Source organism: Mytilus edulis, chromosome 9, assembly GCF_963676685.1.
Source record: "Mytilus edulis chromosome 9, xbMytEdul2.2, whole genome shotgun sequence".
Classification (NCBI taxonomy): Eukaryota; Metazoa; Mollusca; class Bivalvia; order Mytilida; family Mytilidae; genus Mytilus; species Mytilus edulis.
In genome coordinates, this window is record NC_092352.1 from 35,264,993 (window position 1) to 35,290,069 (window position 25,077).

Below are 25,077 nucleotides of genomic sequence, written 5' to 3' on the forward strand. Positions count from 1 at the left end.
TCCTTTTCCATAATAGTATCAGAAACGTATGAATGTAACAGATTTTTATCGGGGCATGTTGTAGTGTATAATAGTTTATAATAATTCTTTATCATTTCCAAAATTTCTTCCTGGTTTGTTGTTACTTCGTTTCATTCGTTTCTAAGCTTATTAATAGATTTTTTAACCTGTCGCTGTTTTTCTAATCCTAAAAAATAAGCGTTATTCTTCTCCCCTAATTCCACCCATTTTTCCCTAGATCTAATTTGAGCCCCCTTGGCTTTATATTTATAAATTTCTTCTAAATGCACCTCTAATTGTTTTATATCATTTGTTAACTTTTCATCTTCCTTTAATTGTTCATCTCTTAATTTCGTAAGTTGCTCTAATTCGTTTTCCAACTTTCTTGTTGTCTCCCTTGATAACTTTGATTTTCTTTTACAGTAAAGTATAGATTCGTAGATTCGTCCCTAATTTCAACTTTTAAATTGTCCCATAGTAAACGGATATCACTGCTGTCACTATTGATTATACGACCTTAAACCTATTTATCACATTATTGATTTTATCTTGATATTCAATATCTTTTAAAACGGAATTATTTAATTTCCAGTACCCATTCCCTCTTTCAGAATCTAAAACCCGAATGTTAATTACTACCCCTTGGTGGTCAGTCACTTTAATAAGCGCTGGTTTTATTTTACAATTCTCAACCAGAGACTGAAAGTTTTTTCCAATTAAAATATAGTCTATCCTACTTGCTTGAGTCTTATCTTTTCTTCTCCATGTAAATTGTTGTGTGCTTTCGTGTAGAAAGCGCCAAATATCTATAAGGCTATGATTTTTAATAAAAGTTTTTAAACTATTAACAGGTTCGGTAAATCGTGCATTTTTATTTAAACTTTTCCTATCAATATTTCTTAACGCTTCATTGAAATCGCCTCCAACTAAAATTATGCCAATCGAATTTTCCTTTATAAAATTGTTGACCTTTTTATAGAATGAATTCCTATCAGTCCTGTAATTTGGTGCATACAGACAAACTAATGACAAAATTAAATTATTCATTTTTACATTTAATAGGATAAGTCTCCCGTCGTTATCACAGAATTTATCAATTACCTCGATATCTGCGTATTTATTTATAGCGATTGCTACCCCCTACTAGCTGTAGTGCCATTACTGCAGTAGAAAATAAAATCAGATTCTTTTTCAAGATTTGTTTTTGTGTCTTCGTTAAAGTGCGTTTCTTGTAATAAGGCAATGGAGCATTTATTGCGTTTAATCCACTCTATAACCCTCAATCATTTTTCTTTATTTTTTATGCCATTAACATTAAGTGTACAAAAATTAATATTTTTCATAATGGTATAGAGTTAAAAAAAAGTATTTAATTTCTGTGATTTATCTACATGATCTACTACTTTAACATGTTTAAGATACAATTTGTCAATCGACAAAAGGTAACAATGTGTGACCATACTTAATCTCGTGTCAATTATAAACTCGTGAAGTACGGACGTACCCAGGTACAAACTATTTGTAACATAGCGTATTAAGCATTGAATGAATAAATCTACGACTCTCGATTTATTTATATTGTGACTTAGACTATAGAAAATATGTGGAACACAGTAAATGTTTGAATTGGACTTTTCTGAAAAAGTGAATCTTGTGTATCGCAATTGCCAGATGTACTTATATACGTGGAAATTCAAAATAATAATATCTGTATCTAGAAAGGATCTAATTAATAACATAGAATTGAGACAGGATTGCAACGTGTCTAGTTATTAGCTTAATATTGTATGATTATATTATTATGACTGGAATGCTAAAGACATTTTATACTTACTTGCTATGTTGGGTTTTTCTTGATCTATTTTTAGACAGACTTGACGGTATTCAAAATTGTAATACTATTTTTAAACATACACAAGAATCACTTGTTTTAAATCATAACAAAGTAAATTATAAACACAAATGTGCAATCGATGTTTTAAAGAAATACAAAAGTACTTACCTTATTGAAAATGGACTCTCCTCCAGGACACAGTCGCTCCAAAAACAATGTCATATTTAATTTCCAATCAATTTGACAAGGCTTGATTTTATATTTATAAATCAATATAGATATTGTAATTTGCATTCCAATGCATATCAGAAAAGTGTGAAAAAAGAACACATTTTTTGTTGTTGCGAGCATATTCAACTTTTTTTGTAGAATTCATTCTTCGTTAATGTTTAATATTTTTTATTATATAATATGCGGTTTCCAAATCTGATAGGACCTCGTTCTCCAAGTGGCATAGTGAATCTACAACGACTACTAGTATTTAAAAACTGAAGTTGTGAACTAGAAACCCGCCTGTTGCCTGGTCGTAAGCTCCAATAGAGGTGGAAGATGTCAAAGGAATATTTTAACACATAATTAAAAAAAAAAGGTGACAACAACGAACAGAAAAAAAAAATCACAGTTTCTTCAAGATTATAAGCATTTGTTTTAACACCATCTTGACTTAATAATTTACCAGTAATTCATAGATTGCTCGATTCGATCATAGAAATAAAAAAAAAATCGTCATATAACGAACGAGTTGGGATATATCATTACTAAGCTGGAGTATGAAAAGCCACAGAGAACCCAACAATAAATATTATGTTTCAAATTACTTTGTTCTTTTTTGCTACTAAGCCTAAAATGACGAAAAATATTTTTTTACCAAGGAGCGTTGAGAAAAATCTCAAACTATTGACAAATAGAAAGTGGCTAAACGGTTGATGTAAAATTTCATAGCTACATATTATATTAAAACTGAAAACAAAATATCTTATCATTATTGTCAATAGTGCAAGGTTGGTGATAGAATTTCTTCACACAAACACCGTAAGGAAGTTGGAAATCAAAAATGAAATATTTCCCTCAGAAAGAATTTCTTCACACAAACACCATAAGGAAGCTGGAAACCAAAAATGAAATATTTCCCGCAGAAAGAAGTCCTGAACATTTTGATAATTTTCAACAATAAGGGAGACTAGAATGACGGAATGAGTCGAACAGTTACTAGACCTAGGTAAAAAGCAATATGATTCATTGTGCCAATAAAACTGCCAAAGACATGTGTCAATGATTGAAAAATGTATCGTATCTTATTTAAATATGTACTTAACAACTGACTTTTGATTTGAGCGTCACTGATGAGTCTTATGTAGACGAAACGCGCGTCTGGCGTATACAATTATAATCCTGGTACTATTCCCGTTTCCCTAAATCTCATTCTGTATTGAAAAAAAAACCACTTAATCATAATTTTTTAATTAATTCGGCAAAGTTCTTATAAAGACATAACAAACAATGGAGAGCATTTACTTTATTCTGAAATGAGACTTCATTGCTTAAATATACATTAAGCAAGTGGTTAAAAACTTCTACTAAAACAAGAGGCTCTCAAGAGCCTGAATCGCTCACATTAATTCTTTTGGTTAAATCTCTCATCAATGATTATTTTGGCTTTTCAATTTATTTAAATGTTTTTTGGATCGTCCTATTTTCTTCAAAAGCCAAAAAAAATAATCATTTTCTCCTATGTTCTATTTTAGCCATAGGAGCTATGTTTCTTGACATACAAGGAAATAAAATATAAAATTTATACTAGATACTCTGAAACTCATTTAGCCTAAGTTTGGCTGAAATTGATACAGCAGTTTCAGAGGAGAAGATTTTTAAAAGTAAGTCAACATGATGAACAAATTGTGAAAAAAGTCTTTAAAGGGCAATAACTCCTTAAGGGGTCAATTGACAATTTTGGTCAAATTGACTTAATTGAAGATCTTACTTTGCTGAACATTATTGCTGTTTACAGTTTATTTCTATCTATAATTATATTCAAGATAATAAACAAAAACAGCAAAATTTCCTTAAAATTACCAATTCAGGGGCAGCAACCCAACAACGGGTTGTCTGATTCATCTGAAAATTTCAGGGCAGATAGATCTTGACCTGATAAACAATATTACCCCATGTCAGATTTGCTCTAAATGCTTTGGTTTTTGAGTTATAAGCCAAAAACTGCATTTGACCCCTATGTTCTATTTTTAGCAATGGCGACCATGTTTGTTGATAGATCAAAACTTCGGATACAATTTATAAATTAGATACCCTAAGGAACATTCAGTTAAAGTTTGAAAGTATTTGGCCCAGTAGTTTCAGAGGAGAAGATTTTTGTAAAAGATTACTAAGATTTACGAAAAATGGTTAAAAATTGACTATAAAGGGCAATAACTGCTAAAGGGGTCAACTGACCATTTCCGTCATGTTGACTTATTTGTAAATCTTACTTTGCTGAACATTATTGCTGTTTACAGTTTATCTCTATCTATAATAATATTCAAGATAATAACCAAAAACAGCAAAATTTCTTTAAAATTACCAATTCAGGGGCAGTAACCCAACAACAGGTTGTCTGATTCATCTGAAAATTTCAGAGCAGATAGATCTTGACCTGATAAACAATATTATCCCGTCAGATTTGCTCTAAATGCTTTGGTTTTTGAGTTATAAGCCAAAAACTGTATTTGACCTCTATGTTCTATTTTTAGCAATGGCGACCATGTTTGTTGATAGATCACAACTTCGGATACAATTTACAAACTAGATACCCTAAGGAACATTCAGTTAAAGTTTGGAAGTATTTGGCCCAGTAGTTTCAGAGGAGAAGATTTTTGTAAATTGACAGATTACTAAGATTTACGAAAAATGGTTAAAAATTGATTATAAAGGGCAATAACTCCTAAAGGGGTCAACTGACCATTTCCGTCATGTTGACTTATTTGTAAATCTTACTTTGCTGAACATTATTGCTGTTTACAGTTTATCTCTATCTATAATAATATTCAAGATAATAACCAAAAACAGCAAAATTTCTTTAAAATTACCAATTCAGGGGCAGTAACCCAACAACAGGTTGTCTGATTCATCTGAAAATTTCAGAGCAGATAGATCTTGACCTGATAAACAATATTATCCCGTCAGATTTGCTCTAAATGCTTTGGTTTTTGAGTTATAAGCCAAAAACTGTATTTGACCCCTATGTTCTATTTTTAGCAATGGCGACCATGTTTGTTGATAGATCACAACTTCGGATACAATTTACAAACTAGATACCCTAAGGAACATTCAGTTAAAGTTTGGAAGTATTTGGCCCAGTAGTTTCAGAGGAGAAGATTTTTGTAAAAGATTACTAAGATTTACGAAAAATGGTTAAAAATTGATTATAAAGGGCAATAACTCCTAAAGGGGTCAACTGACCATTTCCGTCATGTTGACTTATTTGTAAATCTTACTTTGCTGAACATTATTCCTGTTTACAGTTTATCTCTATCTATAATAATATGCAAGATAATAACCAAAAACAGCAAAATTTCCTTAAAATTACCAATTCAGGGGCAGCAACCCAACAACAGGTTGTCTGATTCATCTGAAAATTTCAGGGCAGATAGATCTTGACCTGATAAACAATATTACCCCATGTCAGATTTGCTCTAAATGCTTTGGTTTTTGAGTTATAAGCCAAAAACTGCATTTGACCCCTATGTTCTATTTTTAGCAATGGCGACCATGTTTGTTGATAGATCATAACTTCGGATACAATTTACAAACTAGATACCCTAAGGAACATTCAATTAAAGTTTGGAAGTATTTGGCCCAGTAGTTTCAGAGGAGAAGATTTTTGTAAAAGATTACTAAGATTTACGAAAAATGGTTAAAAATTGATTATAAAGGGCAATAACTCCTAAAGGGGTCAACTGACCATTTCCGTCATGTTGACTTATTTGTAAATCTTACTTTGCTGAACATTATTCCTGTTTACAGTTTATCTCTATCTATAATAACATTCTTGAGAAGATTCTTGAAATAGTTTACGACGACAGACGACGACAGACGACAGACGACGGACGACGACGGACGCCAAGTGATGGCATAAGCTCACTTGTCCCTTCGGGACAGGTGAGCTAAAAATGTAGTACTACGGTGTGCACAAAACGACAAGGCCAGGAGCCTTCAGTTGAATATGAAAGAAAAGTTATATACAAAAAAGATAATCAATTACATTGAGTTATTGTATTTTATGTTCGAAACAATATGGTACTGTTTACCGGGATCATATATGCTAGTAGTTCTATCTAGAATAAGATGGCAAAGATGGAGACATTGTCTTTATAGACTTTCATTGTAATTTTGACTTCTGGAAAATTAATCTCAATCTGGAATTATGTTAATTATACTAAAAAACCGACGAGGTCATTTCGGGTTACATCATAATTTTTTTTTATTGAACTTGCAGTGTTGTGTATGTTTATTTCATTACACAATTGTTCTTTTCAAGGGCACGGCATTCAGGTATAGAGATTGATCATTTGTTTGACCTATTTCTTCTGATCGATCGATTGATTGCTGATCTCTCACGGATGGCTTGATCATGGCGGCCAGTTCTTGTAGCTTGAAGAAGCCGATGTAACCGGAGAGCATAATATATCTTCCGCTGCTTCTTTAAATATTTTTGATCGATATGTCTTGACATAAAGGAAGAATTAGTTTTTATTTTACTCAATCTAATAACTAGTAACTTGTAAAACGAGATTCTAAGGGTACCGCAGCATCACAGTTATCCAGTACCACGAAGGTGTCAATTTGAAATATAAAAGTCCAATCACTTGCACTTTATTTAACATATTTTTCATGAACTTATTCTACGCATATATTTTATGAATTCCTCCGTTTGCATAAAAATAATGATATTGGAAACTAATAAGGAAATTTATTACGTGCATTACTTTATGACACAATCTTTTGTAATGACTTTAGAACTATCTAATAAAAAAAACACCTTATAAGACCAAGACGGTGAAATATGTCCAAACGAACACTCCTATTAAATTTAGATGTTGTTTGTATTGGATAAGACTGGTACATGTATGTAAAGTATAAATATCCCAAGGATATTAAACTTATTTGGGGGTTTAGTAAGGGATACTTTATTTCTTTTTTCTTTATTTATTTTAAACCATTTTTCTCTATTCTATTTTTACGTTGCACAATATTTGCTATCCTTTTTTTTTGATTTGCACATTATTCTGTATTCTTTATATTTCAGTACCCTATTAATATCTATTTTGTACTTTTCCCAATTTCATTCCCCCCACACACACTTTTTATACTTCACGATGTGCTTTTATTTTATATTCTTCAAAATCAAATCCAGGCTTTCGTGTTTGTCCCGATTAAAAAAAGTTAGTTTTAGTTTTTATCGAGGTTTGTCTGAGACAAGTAAACCCTGTATTGCAAAATATCACATCAACTGTATTTGTCAACTCTCAATACTGTCTTATTTCGTAAAACAAAATTTCATACACAACAAATGTTAAAACAAGAAAACAATTCAATGTTAATAAATGTCTCAAGAAAATTTGGGCACGTTTTATAAATATCCTTTGTAAAACTCGTAAAATCCTTCATTGTCGTTTGCTTCTGTCCCGTCTGGTAAAATAATTTTGACACTCTGTGCAGTACATGGACGTGATTCAGGTCTAACGTCTAATTTTGCTGACAAATCTTTGTTTCCCTCATATTCTGGTGCTGTCAGGCTATCCTGAAAACAGAAAGAAAATAATGATGTGATATACTTCCAGTTTGTATACTCCCCAATTTCTAAACGGGTAAAAATTAGTAATGTCGTAGTCCGTACGTCCCTCTGTTATTTTTTTGTTTGTGCTACCGTCCATCTGTTAGTCAGTTCGTCCTTCAGTACAACTATTTTATCTTTTTCTGTTCCTGAATCTTTTGACAGAATTTTGTAAAAACCTCATAGAATCTTACATGATATAGTTTTACTCCTTAAATCTAATTGTATCCATCCACATATTTTTTGTGGTTTGCTTTGGCAAGACAGGCTCTAGTTAAATTTTAAACGCTATTAACTGTAAACTTCTGTATTGAAGTAAACTGTTATTAGATAGTCCATAACAATAACTCCAAATCTGCTCATCAAGAACTTTGTTTGGGGAATTAGATTTTTACCATGTTTTATATGATACATTCACTAAATTCTGGTCGTACTTGATGGACCTATTAAACAGTGTAAAAAGAAACTGCCATTTGCTTTGAGGATCATCTATGATGAGATTTTATAGAAAACAAGACGTGGTACGATTGCCAATGAGACAACTCTTCAAAAGAGACCAAATGACACAAAAAAGAAAATTATAGATCATCGTACGGCCTAGAACAATGGGCAAAGGCCATATCACATGACCAGCTATAAAAGACCCCCAAATGACAAATGTAAAACAATTCGAACAAGAAAACTAACCACCTACTTAATGTACAAAAACATTAACGAAAAAATCAATTAAGTAACACAGCAACGAACGACAATCACTAAATTACCGGCTCCTGACTTGGCACAGGTACATACATTCAAAACGTGGCGGGGTTGAATATGTAACCGAGATACCAATCCTCCCGTAATCTGGGACGGTGGTGTATAAGTACAACTTTAGAAATATTAAAATCAGTTGAAAAGTATCAACTCATCAGATGGACATAAACAGAAATACATCGAACATCATCATAGAGTGGTCGTGGCCGTGTTCTTGTACATTCTAACATAAAAAAAAAGACACAACAGGTCTTAGAGCACTTTGTTTGTGGAAATGTAACATTATTCATGAAATTCTACATTGGTGAATATAAATACCAATGTTATAAAAACTTCATTTGAAAATTCTTTTAATTGGTACACTCCACACCAACCAGTAGCACTGTACATATATATTGGTACTAGTTCCAAGAAGTGAATATTTTTTGTTTAATTTAAAACGATATTTGCTCTCTAAAAATCGATAAAATCATGAAAAAAAGTTCCCCGAATTAACTTCAACTTTACATGAATAGTAATGAGAAAAGGGTAAGACTTCACCATCATCTTAGAACTGAGGTATACATGTTTTTGAACGTAAATTACACAAACTAAATTTTAAAATAACATTTTCTGAAATAATAAATCTGAATGTCTGATATATAAAATTAAAAAAATGTTATGGGTCCATGAGGTCACAACTTTTCCTTACCTTTGGTTTGACTTGTTCATCATCAGATTTAAAATCATCCAATGTTTCTCGTATGAGACCCAATACGTTCGACGTATCTATATCATTGTTGTATTTTTGTTTTCCTCTGGGATCTGAAAGGAGATAGTTATGCATATTGACTGTTCGTACCAATATTGTATAACCAAATCAAATAGCAATTATAAAGTGAAATTTGCCATTTAGAAATTTGATGTTGATGTGATATGATTATTTTAACACATTCATTCAGATGTTAGCAAGTAAATACGACCTTCAAAAATGATGAAAACTCGCACCAACTTTATTTTGCGCATTGAATTTTGCAATTGTTCCTCTTTCACGAAAAATCTTAAAAATATTGCAGGCATAGTAAATAAAAGAAAATGTTTAAGTATACTGCATTAAAATAGTAAAACAACCTAATATATGTATGAAGACACATTCAGAGTCAATATGATTATATATAAATACTATATACTTACTATCTTTGGTACGTTTTGAAGTACCGGAGCTAAAATGAACTCCAACTAAACTTAGTATATCTTTCATAGTTGTTTTCACAAGCTGCATTATGCCAATAGTATCAGCCGCTTGAGCATATCTCACTTCGGAAATACTCTCGTTCAAAATGGCGGAAAACATTGTCATTAATGTAAATATAACAAAGAAAACATAAACAAAGAAATACAATTCTGCGAATGCTGGTGAAGCACTAATCATTGAATCCAGACTATTTCTTCCAATCAATGTGTTTGTTAAACTCCCAAATGCTATAAACATATTTCTGTATTCACGTACAGTGGATCCAAAGAGTAGATATCCAAATCCAACGAAGTTGAAGAAAACACACATAAACATCACAGCAAACTGACATATAGGATTTGCTCCTTTTCGCAAAACTTCTGCAACTTCTGTCAGTTTTTTGTTGTATTTTAACGCACTTAGAATGCGTAAAGTTGCCGCAAAACAGAGCCCGCCAAGAATACATGTAAACATATATTCCCAGACAACAATATGTTGGAAATTGATGAATGCATCTCTGTTATCGTTAAACTGCTTCATAGCTTTTCTCGTATAAATATATTTGAATATCCACACAACAGTCGCAGCATAACTCAGCGTGCATAAAACAATGTCAAGACCATTCCAAAAATTTGTGAAAGTTTGTTTGCAGCCTTGTAGCCGAACCTTTTTAATTAGTTTGTACGTTAAAACAATGATTATAATTAAGTAAATGATGTACAAGAGTATAGAGAATGCACCTGTAGCATCAGTTATTGTAGTTGCACGAAAACTTTGTGTGTCGATCCAATTATAAGCGCCTCCGTTTTCTGAAAATTCGGCTAGATAAATAGTATAGGAAAATAAGTTCAAATTAGGGTTAAAAAGAGTAAACTCGACAAAAACAGCACGCGTAAGTCTATCTATCCACTTATTTGCCGTTAGTTCGTCAATGGCATTGATAGTTAAAGCTTTTTCTTTATGAAAATTTTGTATAAACCCTCCACCACTATAAGTGTTGTATAAACCAGTGATTGCAATTCCCCATATTTCATCTGCGCCGATATACTTCCAAGCGTTAGATGTGTATGCTATTGGTCCTATTGGTACCATAAGTGATTTGTTCTCTTTGTCAGTATCATATGCAGGCACACAAAAACGACTTTCTGTGAGGCCACCATATATACAGTCATCTGAAGATAAAAATGAAAGTGTGAAATCATTGCATCAAAAATCACAATACTTTTGGCAAGATCCCCTTATGTTTTACGTATTTTAACATCCCAGGCTTCGGAAGCACACAGTTTATAAAGTGCTATTTTCCTCTCCATCTTGTTATTTTGAAAACCGAATCTGACAATCGATCATTTGAACTTTTTCACACAGAAATGACGAATGTTCTAAGTACGTTTGAAAACAAATCCGAGAAATGTCATTAACTTCAATTTAATGAAAGTTTTACATTAAACAATTCCATTGTGAACTATTTAAATTATTGTTTTAGTGAAAACAACTTTATAAAAGGTAACAAATGAATTATGCGTGACCCAGGTATTTGAAAACAAAATAGAAAGTTCACTCAGGCGCATATTGTGTACATTTTATAAAAAGGGAGAGGATTCTGAAATAGAAAATACATTCTTACAACACCATTATGTTACATGGCTATTAGCACAAAAAAAACCATTTAACAAAACTTGTTTTTATGCCCCACCTACGATGGCAGAGGGGCATTATGTTTTCTGGTCTGTTCGACCGTACGTCCGTCCGTCTGTTCGACCGTACGTCCGTCCGTCTGTTCGTCCGTACGTCCGTCCGTCTTTTCGTTAATACGTCCGTTCGTCCCGCTTCAGGTTAAAGTTTTTGGTCAAGGTAGTCTTTGATGAAGTTGAAGTCCAATTAACTTGAAACTTAGTACACATGTTCCTTTCTAATTGTAATGCAAAATAAGAGTTTTGACCCCAATTTAACGGTCCACTGAACATAGAAAACATAGAAAACGATAGTGCGAGTGGGGCATCCGTGTACTGGGGACAGACTCTTGTTATCTGTGTTTTTTAAAAATTATTTCGATACACTAGGTTAAATACAACACCAAACATGTGATGCAGAATACTTTATTTTAATGTATTCTCCACATGATATGTTTATTTGAAATCTTAAACAGAAATGGATATTGTATGGTATTTCTTGTACGTTTTTAACTTTATACAGATCTTTAGAAAATAAGCAACTTCATCATCGACTAGTGGATGAATAATGTGATGTGCAACTTATTTACATGTGAATCAAAATTTTGTTTTCTTTTGTCGTTTCTACTGTTATTTACCTTTATTTGTCCGGACCTGTCGAAGTCTGACTTGTCCAACACGAACATTTTCCATGTCAGCTACATAGTATTTGTCAAAGGCACTGATGCCTTTGCCATTATATTTTTCAGTTGGATACGTAAATGGTATTAATGTTTGTTTAGTCCAATTTACAAAGGCTTCTTGTGAGAGAACCTATTAAAAAAAGATTGTTTTCTGAATACAAATATACTGATTATTTTTATAACTACTTCATTTTTATCTACTAACGTAAAATGTGATTGAACTATTTCAATCACCAAAACAAAATAACAGTTCAACAAGGAAAATTAAAAAAAGGATGGAAAACCATAAAACGTGACTATATCAACTAACAATGTAATAGCAGTTTGAAGTCAGTTTTAATCGTCACTGAAAACTAGTTTTTCCCTGTTTTACAAAAACTCTAGTATATTTTATTGTAGCCGAATAATTGTTTTACAAATTATTTTCCGAATTCAATAACATCTACTAAAATGTAAACAATAACTACCATTTATGATTATTGGATCTTAGTATCATACTATCCTAGGTTATCTGCTTATGTATATTTAAAATCTTGGATTGTTATGAAATATATGCAACAAATATTTGTGTTAAAGGTTCTCCAAAGACTCGTTTTCACTTTTTTTTGGAAACCAGTAAAAAAAATAACATTAATTGAAAACATTTCTTTACTGCAATGCGTGTAATGAACATTGTTCACAGCTTCCAAAAATATAAACTGTTAGCTTTTTTGACGAGCTAAGAAATTTTGGCTGAATAAAAATGGAAAACATAAAAAAGACAACTTACTTTAGAAAATCCGTATTGAGTTTTACTGCATGCATACAGATAGTTATCGATGTTTTCTTTCTGTCTGTAAAATCTGTCGTCTCGGTTAACGTAACTGATTGAAAATATTACAGCTGCAAAAAGTATTTGAAGGATAACCTCTATAAAAGCTTGCTGCGCAATTTTCTCTTTCATTCTTTTAATTCTCTGATCTTGAAGTGCATTCTCAACAGGTGGTCCTGATTTAGACATTACTTCCATTCTAAATGCTGGAAAAAAATAAGATATATTTTTAAAATATGGACTTCATAATGATGGAGGTGTGATGCTATGTGAGTTTCTGTTCATTGACAAACATAACATGCATATCATGAGGGGAATTCATGAATATGAAGTCAGTTATGTACTAGACCAACACATTGAACCAGATTTAAAACGTGCTAGAGAGTAGTCGCAAGGTATTAGCCGCAGGAAGAAATTTCTCCTTACCCGGAAAAATTAGTCCGAAGTCACAAGTTTTTGTTTTTACTTCTAAATGCAAAACGCTTAGAAAAATACATCAAATACCCATCTCTAAATAATTTATTGGACGCAACCGAGGAAAGACATCACAACTTCCAACTTTCCAATCCTTTAAATGATGATCAAAAACTGCATTTTGCTTGATAAATGATATATACACATGGAAAAAAATATTGCAACACCTTGATTTGTTAAAACTTAAAAAATCAGCCTCTTTTTTTGGATGAAATATCATAAAATATGTGTACAATATTATTGAAACATAGTTTATGATAACATTGGCATTGAAACGAACAAAAAATGTTTGAAAAAAAAAATGATTTATATAACCACAATTCTAATAACAAAATGAAGTGTTTTTTGTACAAAAAAAATGCATTTTACTGTAGTTGAACTTTACAATGTCAGACATTTCAAAATTAATCTTCAGATGACTGTTAACATCATCGTTGATCGTTATATGCCAAAGAATTAGTACTTTGTGCGCAGCCTCCATTCAAACGAATAACCACATCTTAACGTCTTCTGATTCCTGCCATAATTGATTTTCTCTAGCAAATGGTATAGGGGGTCTTCATTATCTCGGAAGGTTTTTAACAGCGTTTATTGCCTGATTTTTATTCTCGAAACGACTTATAGTGGAATGGTGATGACCAACAATACGTGCAGTTGTTACAGCGACATCCCTGCTTCTCTTATGCTGATAATCTGCCATCTTGCTGCAGTTAAAAGTTGTCAAGGACCCATTACAAGGTGTCAATAACATAACTTTAAAAACTTGGTTATTTAAAGTGTTGAAAACAATGAGGGTAAAACATCTGTTTTGCTGTTTACGGGTACAGTAGCTGCATGTGCAGATAAAAACTTATCGAGTCGATATTTATTGATTAAACTCAGGTGATACTTAAATTATGTTTAACTAGTTCTATTTTACCAAATTATATCACAAAAAATAGAGTGTTTTTTTAATTTCAATTTCAATTTGGTGTTGCAATACTTTTTTCCATGTGTATATATGAGCTTAACATGGTAATCGTATTTTGATATAATATGTTTATACGGAAAATGATGAACTCATTTCGGACAAAACACTTTTGGGAGTGTTTGAAATTTAATTTAAAATGAGCCTAATATAAGAAAACTGGGACGTTTTGCTAGTCTTAAGTTTATCGATAGGTTGAGGTATCTCTATGGAGACTCATTGTGACCTTGTAATATCAGACCTCCTGTACATGTGTTTAATATATGCTTAACTCAGTAAAGGTCTGTCTAAATTGTTCATGTATACATTAAAGATTTCTAAATCTACAATTCTTATTAAATAACACGAAATTGTACCAATTTCACTGCATCATACGCATACTTCAAAAAATAATGTATATATAATATACCAGTATCTGCAAAGATATTCGAAACCAAAGTGTGTGAAAATCCAATACCACGTTGAAGAGTATAAAACTCTTCAGTTGTATAATTTGGTATATTGACGTCTGATGAACGTCTGTATTACATAATTTTTATGTAGAAAGGGGGATAATTAGTATTCCCCCTAAGTATACCTTCAATCCCAATACTTTCTTAATATTTAACTTACAAAGGAACTGTTTTGAATTGTTTTCGGTGCTGTTCTTGCATTGTTCTCGAACAGAATCTATATCTATCTTCAGATTTATATCATCTGCTGGTTTTTTAATCAACCATGCAATAAACAGCGCAATAATCAACACCTGAAATTAAATATACGATATAAAATATGTTTGAGTTCAGGTACGTAGCATAATTTTATTTGAAAATAATTTCAAGAATTGAAAACTTGTTTTTCAGTTTCTTATGTTCAATGACATTGATTCAGCAAATCATTTATTCACCAAAGCAAAATAAGTCATCTTACAAACTCATTGTTTTTAATATTTGTTTTTCGATAGTAAAAATATTGAAACAAGCACGTTGAACTTGTATGAATTCTTAAGTTGCTTAATGGGAACATTATGAGTATGACAGGTGTCACGTGTAGAGTTGAATTTGCATACCTTTTAAGGGCACCTGAAATCCGTTTTTTAGGGGTTCTTGTTGTTCAGTCTTTAGTTTTCTATGTTGTGTTTTCATACTGTCGTTTGACTTTCGGTAATTTTTCGATTTTAGCCATGATATTTTCAGTTCATTTTCGATTTATGAGTATGAGCGTTCTTTTTATCTTTTCTCTTTGTTCTACGAACCGCAATATTTTGATTTATTGACAAATTAGATAAGTGAAAGTTTCGTTTTTGTATAAGTATATGCTTGGTATTTTTTTGAAGCATTATTTCACACCGACAGGAATTTCACAACTAAAGCACGAACTATTTTTTCAATGATAAATCCATGATGCAATACGATTGTGAGACCGAATGGTTCTCATTTTATGTTTTATGTGTTTTGGTATTTATCTTTTTTTTTAGATGGAAACACTTGAGTAGATACTGTTTCGTTTTGAATCCGTTCTTAACTTTGCGCTTAATATATTATGTAAAATATATAGAATTTCTTACATAATACTATTATTCTATAAACAGTTTCTTATCACCCCAATTGTTACAAATCAGAAATGTCTGTATATATATCTCAAATATCTATATATTTTCCTTCCTAAAAAGCTTCTGCTAGAATTGCTTACCTTCAATGGATCTACAATAAACAGAGATTCTACAAAGGACAACACGAATGTTGTCAGCCATTCTTCAGATTTAGATGTACCCCATTCCATACTGTAAAGTAGCATAAAGAATGCTGGAACAATAATAGATAAAGCTACTATAATCCATGATATGTAGATAACCCAATGAGGATATTTTGCTTCTTCTTCCATAGTAATTTCTTTCGATTTAACAACAGTTTTATCTTGCTTTCCATCTTTTACAATTTTCTTCTTCACTCTTGTATTCTTGAATAAGTGTGTAATTATCATAATTGGTATTACTGTTATTAAAACACCAACTACAGAAATGTACGCTGTTTTCAAGGAAAGCCGGAGTTTTCCAATCCGTACCGTGTCCGCAATTACTGTTTCTTCATCTTCTGTTTGAAAAAACATTGCATTTGTTATCATGGTAAGTAAAAGTAGTGACATTAAACAGGAAAGTCTTTGCACTCGGGTAAACAAGCTTCTCTGAGGTCTCACCACTATGGAAAGCCAAAGATGGTTTTCAGATATATTGAGACGTGTTTGCTGTGAAAACACTGATTCAAATCCTGCGTTATCTTTATCAAGGACTGGCAATAACCTATCAACCATTCCGTCATCAAGGTCCAGAGCCAACCATCGGTCACAAAGGAATACAAATCTAAAAATTTACATAACATATATCATATGAAATCAGTCAGTTTATTTTAAGGTATTGTTTGTAAGATAGTGCATTCCACTTTAAAAAATAGATGTGTAGCAATACTTGTATGGATTGTTCCATAAATACTATACTGCCATCATAATTTTGTTTTATTTTCATTTTTTATATTTTGGGATTATTGTCTACATTTACATGTAATTTCCCTTCTCTAAATATTCCGTTAAATGTATGATCATGTGAATTAGTCTGGGTGCACATTTTTTTCAAGTTTCAAGTTGCAAAATCTTTGACACATACATTTCCTATTATGTTACATGCAAATCAATTATTTTCATATGAAGTTCATATCAAACACATCATTTGTAACCTTTAGATTAGAGGCACCATTAATTTACCGATGTTCAAATCTCATCATTAATAATTTTTATATAAATAAAGGTAAAAAATTCAAATTTAGGAAATCGCATGAACTGAAAAAGAAGGGATGTAGAATGCGCCGATATAGTTATCGTCTCCTGTTTTATATAAAAGAAGATGTGGTATGATTGCCAATGAGACAACTGTCCACAAGAGACCAAAATGACACAGACATTAACAATTCTAGTTCATCGTACCGCCTTCAACAACGAGCAAAGCCCATACCGCATAGTCAGCTATAAAAGGGCCCGATAAGAAAATGTAAAACAATTCAAACGAGAAAACTAACGGCCTTATCTATATAAGAAAATGTTGTGCATGTTTCATCTACCAATTAAATCAACACTTATGACATAAGCGGGAATAGAAAAAAAAAGACATAAGATAAACATTTGAAAACTGGTAAAACGTTCGAGTAGATGACTCCATAATTTTAATCATTAAAACCCTTCAAAATCACTCAATAAGAAGCAGCAGATCTCTTTCTATCTTTGAAATGCTAAAAATTATATAGATTTTAATAGGTAATTTTTTTATAGAGCTTGCAGTGACAAAAAACATTGAAATTAGGGAAAGTGTCGCCATCTTACACATCTCTAGCCATGATCTGCTTCCTTGCGCGGGAGTGGTTATATTTCTGGTCCTGTTATATTTTTATCAGATCTTCGACGTTCTTATGAGTTTTTGATTTTTAATCATTTCGATCTCGAGCATCACTGAAGCGACATTATCAGTCGGAATGTGCATGTGATGCGGTAACATTGATAACGTTTAATGTTATTAGATAATCATTGGAGATGTTCCTTGTGTAAACGAAAAGGCAGCTTTTAAGATTCCATTGACCGTTAGTCTTATCAATTTTACGTGCTTAAAACAAACTCCCATTTATAAATCTCAATCGATATACTAAAAAATGCCCCTCCCCCATCACCCCAAAAAGACAAGCGTACATATGCGTATTTTATGATACAGGAAGCGATTTTCCAAATATTGTATTTATTACTTTTAAATGTGTTCCGAAAGGGTACCACATTCTGAAATGTAAGCCATGGGTAAGCAAAACCTCCCTAACAAACGTATTGTAGTATGTAGTCAACTATAGAATGATATAGTAAATCTTTTTTTACCATATTCCATTATACCCTTCAATTCAAATAGTGACCACTGAATGTTCACACTATATTCCAGAGAAAATACTTGGAAACCTAATTTATAAATTGTCTATACTTTGATACTTTACTTTTCTTTGGTTTGTATATCTTCAACAACTATTTGATGCAAATACCATGACGCGTCGTCATCTTCCCCACTATTGTCATGCCATACTCTAACATATGTCAGTCCGCCAAGACATTCAGGTGTCGCCATTATATAACTTCTCACAGATTTACTCTGTATACCCTAATAATAAGTTCAAAATTTGATATTACGTACTTTCTGAGATAACGTTTGTAACTACAGATATTGTTATTTTCGGAATATTTTGAAAAAACGCTTTCGAAAAAAGGACTTTACAAATTCTAGGATAGAATATTCATCAGATACATGTAAGATAATCTTAAGAAAATATAAATCAAAATATGTTTATAATGATCTCAAATACCAGGTTTAATCCACCATTTTCTACTTAAGAAATGCTTGTACCAAGTCAGGAATATGACAGTCGTGATCCATTCGTTTGATGTGTTTGTGTTTTTGTTTTTGCCATTTGTTGGGGTTTTTTCGTTTTGAATTTTCATCGGAGTTCAGTGTTTTTATGATTTTTCTCTTTCTCAGTTGTAATTATTTTTTGAAGTCATTAATACAAGCGGATTTGTTTTACAATTACTATCCAAGATATTCCTGTCTAAATATTTTGTACTAGATTATATCAAATATAATCATATCAAATATAATAATATTATTAAAATACATTATTCACCAATAAACGTACATAAAACCGCTGGAACTTCTTTCAAAATTAATATTTGTTCAACAATATTTTGTAAAGGTTAAAAAAAATCTTACCTCAGATGTTCCATCGTTTAGTAGACGTACACCACTGTCACCATCTTCTCCTCCAAGAATAAAACTAACATTCGACTTTGTACCAGATCCAGGTCTGAGCCCAGTATATACAGATATTAGGTAAAAGTATTCAGCAGATTTTTGGTTATCACAGAGTAACACCGGCATCCACTGAAAAAATAAGATTAACATTGCACATTGTACTAGTACTGATACACTATGGTGAATGTATAGTTAATCATATTTGTCCAAAAAAATAAAAAAGGAGCCCGCCTGTGTCGCGCATAGGCAACTCATAATCGTTTCAAAGATGGTAAAAATTGGTAAGATAGTCAAGGCATACGCCCATAAAATAACATCCATAAATCAATGTATCGGTTCCTAAAACTACACACTTTTTCGTTGTCACCGATTGTTTACAATAAACCTTATCGACTTGAATCGTTTCTCAAATAACCTGTATAAAGGGAAAGTCTGTCTACGTACCTATGTTTTCGAATACAAATGAAAAGAAAAAACATAAAGATGATTTTTGTACGTGTCATTATATATGTTTTTTTTTTATATTTTGGTATCGATAACGGATGACATCGACGAAAATAATTTCAAGCTAATGATAATATTGTGCAAATAAATCGGGTCTTTGAAATTTATAAAGTGTTGCTTTAATTTTTTTCAAAATTTGCAAGTGATGCTCTCTCCATAAGTTTTTTTCAATGATCTACTTCTTGATATACTCATGTTTGATGAAAAGCAATGACGACAAAAGTTGCAATGCGGGTAGAAAAAAATGTAATATTCCAGAATGTAAAACCGTTAAAAGAACAAATAGTTTTGTTCAAGTTTCACTTAATGGCAATCTTCTCAAAATGCCTAGGTGAGTTTGAAAATAATCTTCCTATACATTAATATGTAGCAGAAACTAACCTTTATCTGGTCTATCTTATCTTTTCGTCTAAGGTATACCATACCCGCAACGTACAGAACGAATAATGCAATTAATGTGCCATATATGGCTGCATTGTTAACGTCAAACTTGGACCACACAGAATGGAAATCAATCATGTTGGGTACAAAAAATGAAGATGCAAAGACATTTCCTGCACCAGCTTCACATCTACACAATGTCTCGTTGAGAGTAGAATATGGTAGAACCTGTAAAACATGCATTTCGTTATATAATCTAATAAAACTAACAAAAGTTGTCATTAAAAAAAACTTTAAGAAAACTCACACAAGGTGTTTTGACACCAGAAATTAATAATGTGTTATTTTGCTGTTTAAAGATAATAGGCTCTATATTGAAAATAGAACAGAAGCAGCATTCGTGCTGTAACTTAATTTAGTGGTACATGTATCACCTGCTTTGCTAGATTCTTAGAATACGGATCTAATTATAAATGAATTTGATTCGATACAGAAGGGATAGCTGCACTGAGCACACAATCATTAACCGTTCAAACATTGCAAAATAACAATTCTTCAATCCAAAAACAGACAGAAAATGTTGGTTTGATTCATAAGTGTTTCTAATGTCTCGTTTTTTATATAGATCATACTTTGTTTTTCTGTTTGAATTGTTTTACACTAGTCATTGTGGGGCCCTTTATATCTTGTTGTTTGGTGGTATCTAGGGTCCATGTTGAAAGCCGTTCTTTGTTGACCTATAAGTGTTTACTTTTTAAACATTGTGACTTGAATGGATAAATGACTCATTAGAACTCATCTTCTTATTTTCATGAAAGTATATATTTCGAAAATTCACTTTTACTTTTTTTGCATTTCATATGAGGGACGATTAAATATTTTATGAGATCGAAAAAAAATATTGGCAGTTTCCAATACAATATCAGACTGCAATTTGATATCAACTTTTGAAAAATATTAGATTTAAAACCATGACACAAAATGTTCAATTAAAGTCGAAAATTGGACCTTCACAAATCAACATTGATGACACTAGTACTTACATTGCATCCATTCGGAGTCCATGAATTAGAACTTTCATCATACACACGACAGCCAGTTGTTACTATCGCTATACTTATATTGGTAAATGTTTGGTTTGATGGATTGTCTAAACCGACACTACGTCGTCTTCGTAATGAACCTTCTGTTCTAGATGTATTGCGTGGGACTTTAATATATAAGATAACCGTTACAGCTATGATTCTAATAAAAGTCATTTTAAAATACAAATTAACGTTAACAATTATCTTCACTGGAAAAAATAGTTAAAATTTCTATTTGAATATGAATTTAAATGCAAATCTGCCTATTTCCTGTACATGAAACACAGTAAAAAAATAGTCTTAAGACTTAATTATGAATACATGAGTGTACAGAATCATTTCATTATTTAAAAAAAAAAGTTAACTATCAATTTATAGATTGTCAATACCTTCTTTGCTTTTGAGAGATAACACTATATCTCCTTTTGGAAAAGTGCCACTTGGAATGAATACTTTAAATCCGAAAGCAGTCCAGCTAAGGGGAGAAACAGCTTCCTCAAATTCATACTCTCCAACTGTAGAAGTTATTTTTGAAGTCGCATAAACTGTCAAATTATAGGTCTCGGTTGTATATTCATCAAATCCTTCGGGTAAAATGTAGGCTATCAAGGCATCGCTGTCGTCTTGAAGACGAACTCTGAAATGCATTAGCCCATCGTGTTCATCGTCAAATATGGAGGTATCAAACTCAGCATAATGGGTTATTCCTTCATTCTCTATTGTCATGGGAACTGGGAAGTGTATTTCGTTTCCCTCATCGTTGCGAGCTGTTAAGCGGACAATTTTCCCATGAATATTTGTAGCACCACCTGCATGGATTATAGGCGAAGATTCCAATACAGAAACCTATGAAACAGTGTATTATATTCATAAAATCTATGTTATTTAATACTACATCTGAACCTCATGCACATAAACATTTAAACTTTTGTACGAAATCATGGAACTTCGCATCGTCAAAATAGTTGTCTTCACTATATTTATTTTTAATCATACCTCAATATGTGTTTTTTTTTATAAAATTATAGACAAATGAATACTGATTTTACAAAATTGTTAGAAAATACTATTTAACGGTTTGTAGTTTCGAAAACATTTTTCTAGGAAAGAACAATATATTTTCTTGAAGCAAACATTTTCCCTTTAAAATAATTCTAAACCTGTTAATATTTTTAAAAGAACTATGAACAGGATAGTCGTATTACGGTAAATATTTGTAGCAAAAACATTCCCGTACTTCTGTATCGTTTGAATCTACTCGTCTCCCAAGACTTTCTAATGATTGTTTATACTGCAGCTGTGTTTGAATGGTCAAATTGCTTTGACAGTATAATCATTATTGATATGTACAGTTACTGGCCATACATCGTCAGCGTTTACAATGTGGTTCCGTAGAGTTTCTATGACGTCAATATGGAAAATAATTTTGCGTCATTTTTAAGGTGTCCGCACCAAAATAAACTAAATGTGTTATTTGAAATAGTTGTAAGAGTTGCAGAATATGATAATAGCCATACATTGTCACGAACTATATACCAGATATTTCTATATAATAAAACACTTTACTTGCTATCTAAACAATAACAAGTTTGTGTCCCACTTGACATGAATTATTAAACAAATCTTGTATCCTCATGTTATATGAAATGATAACAAAATATTTGCTAATATATATATTTTTTCGCATTCAAAGACAAATGTTCAGTTTTTTTTTTTTTTATAAATCCTTTTTTGTTTGTTGAATTTATTTATCAGTATTATATTTAAGTATTATTATGTTGCCAACCTGTATCTCGACGTTTTCATCGGTTATATTGGTAAAGGTTTCATTTTCCATATCAAAGGTAAAACCATTACGATACAGCTTAGTCTTATTTATCAGATTTGAAACGCTGTCCTTTTCAATTGTAAGCTGGAGATTTGATGATTTTATTTCATATGGTCCTTGTCCATAAGCGACATTTATTGAGTTAACTTCGTTTACAGTGTCAATACAACCAAATAATTTCCCAGTTGTTTTCTCAGTCTGAAATAAAATTAATTAAAAAGTTAGAAAAGTCGCTGTCTTTAATTAAAAAAAAAATGATAATGCTGCATTTGAAATAAGCGGAACAAAATGCAATTTATTTGAAAATGAGAGATTTTTAAAGCACATTGTTGTAATTACCAATTTGAATAACTATACTAAACATATTAAGATATCCCATACAAAATATTTACGAGGTACATGCAATAATGTTAAAAAATCGATAACTGATAAGTGCACATCAAATTATCAATGTGAAGTATATCATCATGGTTCAATATATGTAAATACATATAATCGTAATAATAGTATAGAAGCTGCTTGAAAACAAAATGTTTCATTTTGTTGCATATAGCTTAATATAAGTAATTACTCCAACTTACGCTATTTCCGACTTCTATTTGTTTTTCTCTAATTTTCATACGTTTCTCATACATAGCTTGTATAGTTTCCGTGTTAATTGGATATTTCGTTGTTTCTTCCGGATGGTACAGTAGATATTCACGAAGATCTGACTCAACTTGCTCTAAGGTCAATGTGGTATTCAAATCTTCAATTGTTGTATTCTCCAAGAATTTTAGATTTTTAGATATGACGTCTATAACATCTGTGGAAAAAGAGTAATAGAAGCAAAGCGTAAACAAAAGTAAACAATAGTCAAATATTAATACTACCGTATTTCATGAAGTCCCTTAGAAAAGGACAATATCAAAAGCGTAAACACATCTAACGAATGACAAACAACTAACATATTCCTGACTTGGTACATTCATTTCTTCGTGTGAACATACTAAACATACATCATAAGAAAAAAATGTCAAAACATTTGGGTACAGCAGTCAACATTGTGCTATATAACATGATTTCCCCCTGTTATATGTGCAGCAGTACTCAGTCTGTTCATTTTTAATTTTAACAGTGCAGTAAATTTGGTACTGTTTAAACAATACTGGTCATTGAAGATTGTGTTTACGTTAGTTTCAATGAGTTCTCTCGCTACAAGTTTACCTGTGCTTCAAACAAACAGAAATACATGAGCACATTGTGTTTTTGCAAACCAATTTAAAGAAGAAACTTTGTAAATCTAGAATAGCATATGCCAAATCTATAAATAAACATACAGGGCGGTTTAATAAAAACGAAAATTTATTCGCTCACCACATGGCATAGTGCCTGTACCTGGTCATGTACAGCGTGAACAGTTGTCAATGATTTGATTTATATCCTAAAAGCATTTTATATTATATTGTCATCATTACATAATTACTTACCAAGAGCTCCACCTTTGATCGCATTCAGTTCCTGCATTGGGATAGGATTAGATTTCGATGCATTCTGTATGTTTAGCATTAGTTCATACGTTGTATTTGTTATGCCTTCCTATAATTATAATTTTATTATTAAAGAAGCGTTTTTATTTTAATTCATTATTTACTCTTTAAAATGTAGTTTTTTAATTGTTGAACTATAAATAAAATATATTGAAAACGTATGAAATACGTCTTATTATTTTCTGGAAAAACTTATATCACAGTAGTGTCATAAAAATCTTAAAACATATGTAGTATACTTGAGTTCAGTTGCAGTTTAAAATATGCAATAAATATACTGATTGCAGATATAACTATAATCGAAATGTTCATCTGGTGCTGTACAATTTATACCATTAATGCTATTTCTGTGAATATTCAAGAGCATAAATAAACCAACTAACCGAAGCAGATTGCGTTATAGCATCCTGATTAGATATACATTCGTCCAATGTACTGGCAACTAAGTGTGCATCAGATGGTAACATTTTGATTGTTGAATTGACAGGTACAAGCTTTGAAATTTCGGTGACAAATTCATTGGTTTTCTGAAAGAAAATCGCATATCAGAATAGATAATAGACGACAGTATGGCTTAATCATACTTTAACAGGAATCCCCCTGCAACTAAATGTCAACTTAATTTGCTTGTAGAAAATAGGTTGTCAGTTTTGTTGTTCATCAATTGTCCTTGGTTTTCGCATTTACATTTATACATTTTGTTATCCG

The 25,077-nt window shown here is 31.6% G+C and overlaps 1 protein-coding gene across 1 annotated transcript in view; it reads right to left on the minus strand.

Annotated features, from left to right (window-relative positions):
* Nucleotides 1–5,884: 5,884 nt before the first annotated feature.
* Nucleotides 5,885–25,077, minus strand: part of LOC139488233 (uncharacterized) — a 126,179-nt gene continuing 106,986 nt past the window's right edge. The window contains exons 12-27 of the mRNA XM_071273714.1: nt 24,753–24,896; nt 24,310–24,418; nt 23,422–23,645; nt 22,799–23,038; nt 21,402–21,858; nt 20,971–21,137; nt 19,928–20,155; nt 19,001–19,171; nt 18,234–18,394; nt 15,907–16,573; nt 14,848–14,980; nt 12,753–13,000; nt 11,939–12,113; nt 9,591–10,802; nt 9,109–9,221; nt 5,885–7,628 (exon numbers count right to left, since the gene is read on the minus strand). Coding sequence (XP_071129815.1) covers nt 7,458–7,628; nt 9,109–9,221; nt 9,591–10,802; nt 11,939–12,113; nt 12,753–13,000; nt 14,848–14,980; nt 15,907–16,573; nt 18,234–18,394; nt 19,001–19,171; nt 19,928–20,155; nt 20,971–21,137; nt 21,402–21,858; nt 22,799–23,038; nt 23,422–23,645; nt 24,310–24,418; nt 24,753–24,896 — 4,620 coding nt within the window. The 3' untranslated portion in view covers nt 5,885–7,457. The remainder of the gene's footprint in view (nt 7,629–9,108; nt 9,222–9,590; nt 10,803–11,938; nt 12,114–12,752; nt 13,001–14,847; nt 14,981–15,906; nt 16,574–18,233; nt 18,395–19,000; nt 19,172–19,927; nt 20,156–20,970; nt 21,138–21,401; nt 21,859–22,798; nt 23,039–23,421; nt 23,646–24,309; nt 24,419–24,752; nt 24,897–25,077) is intronic.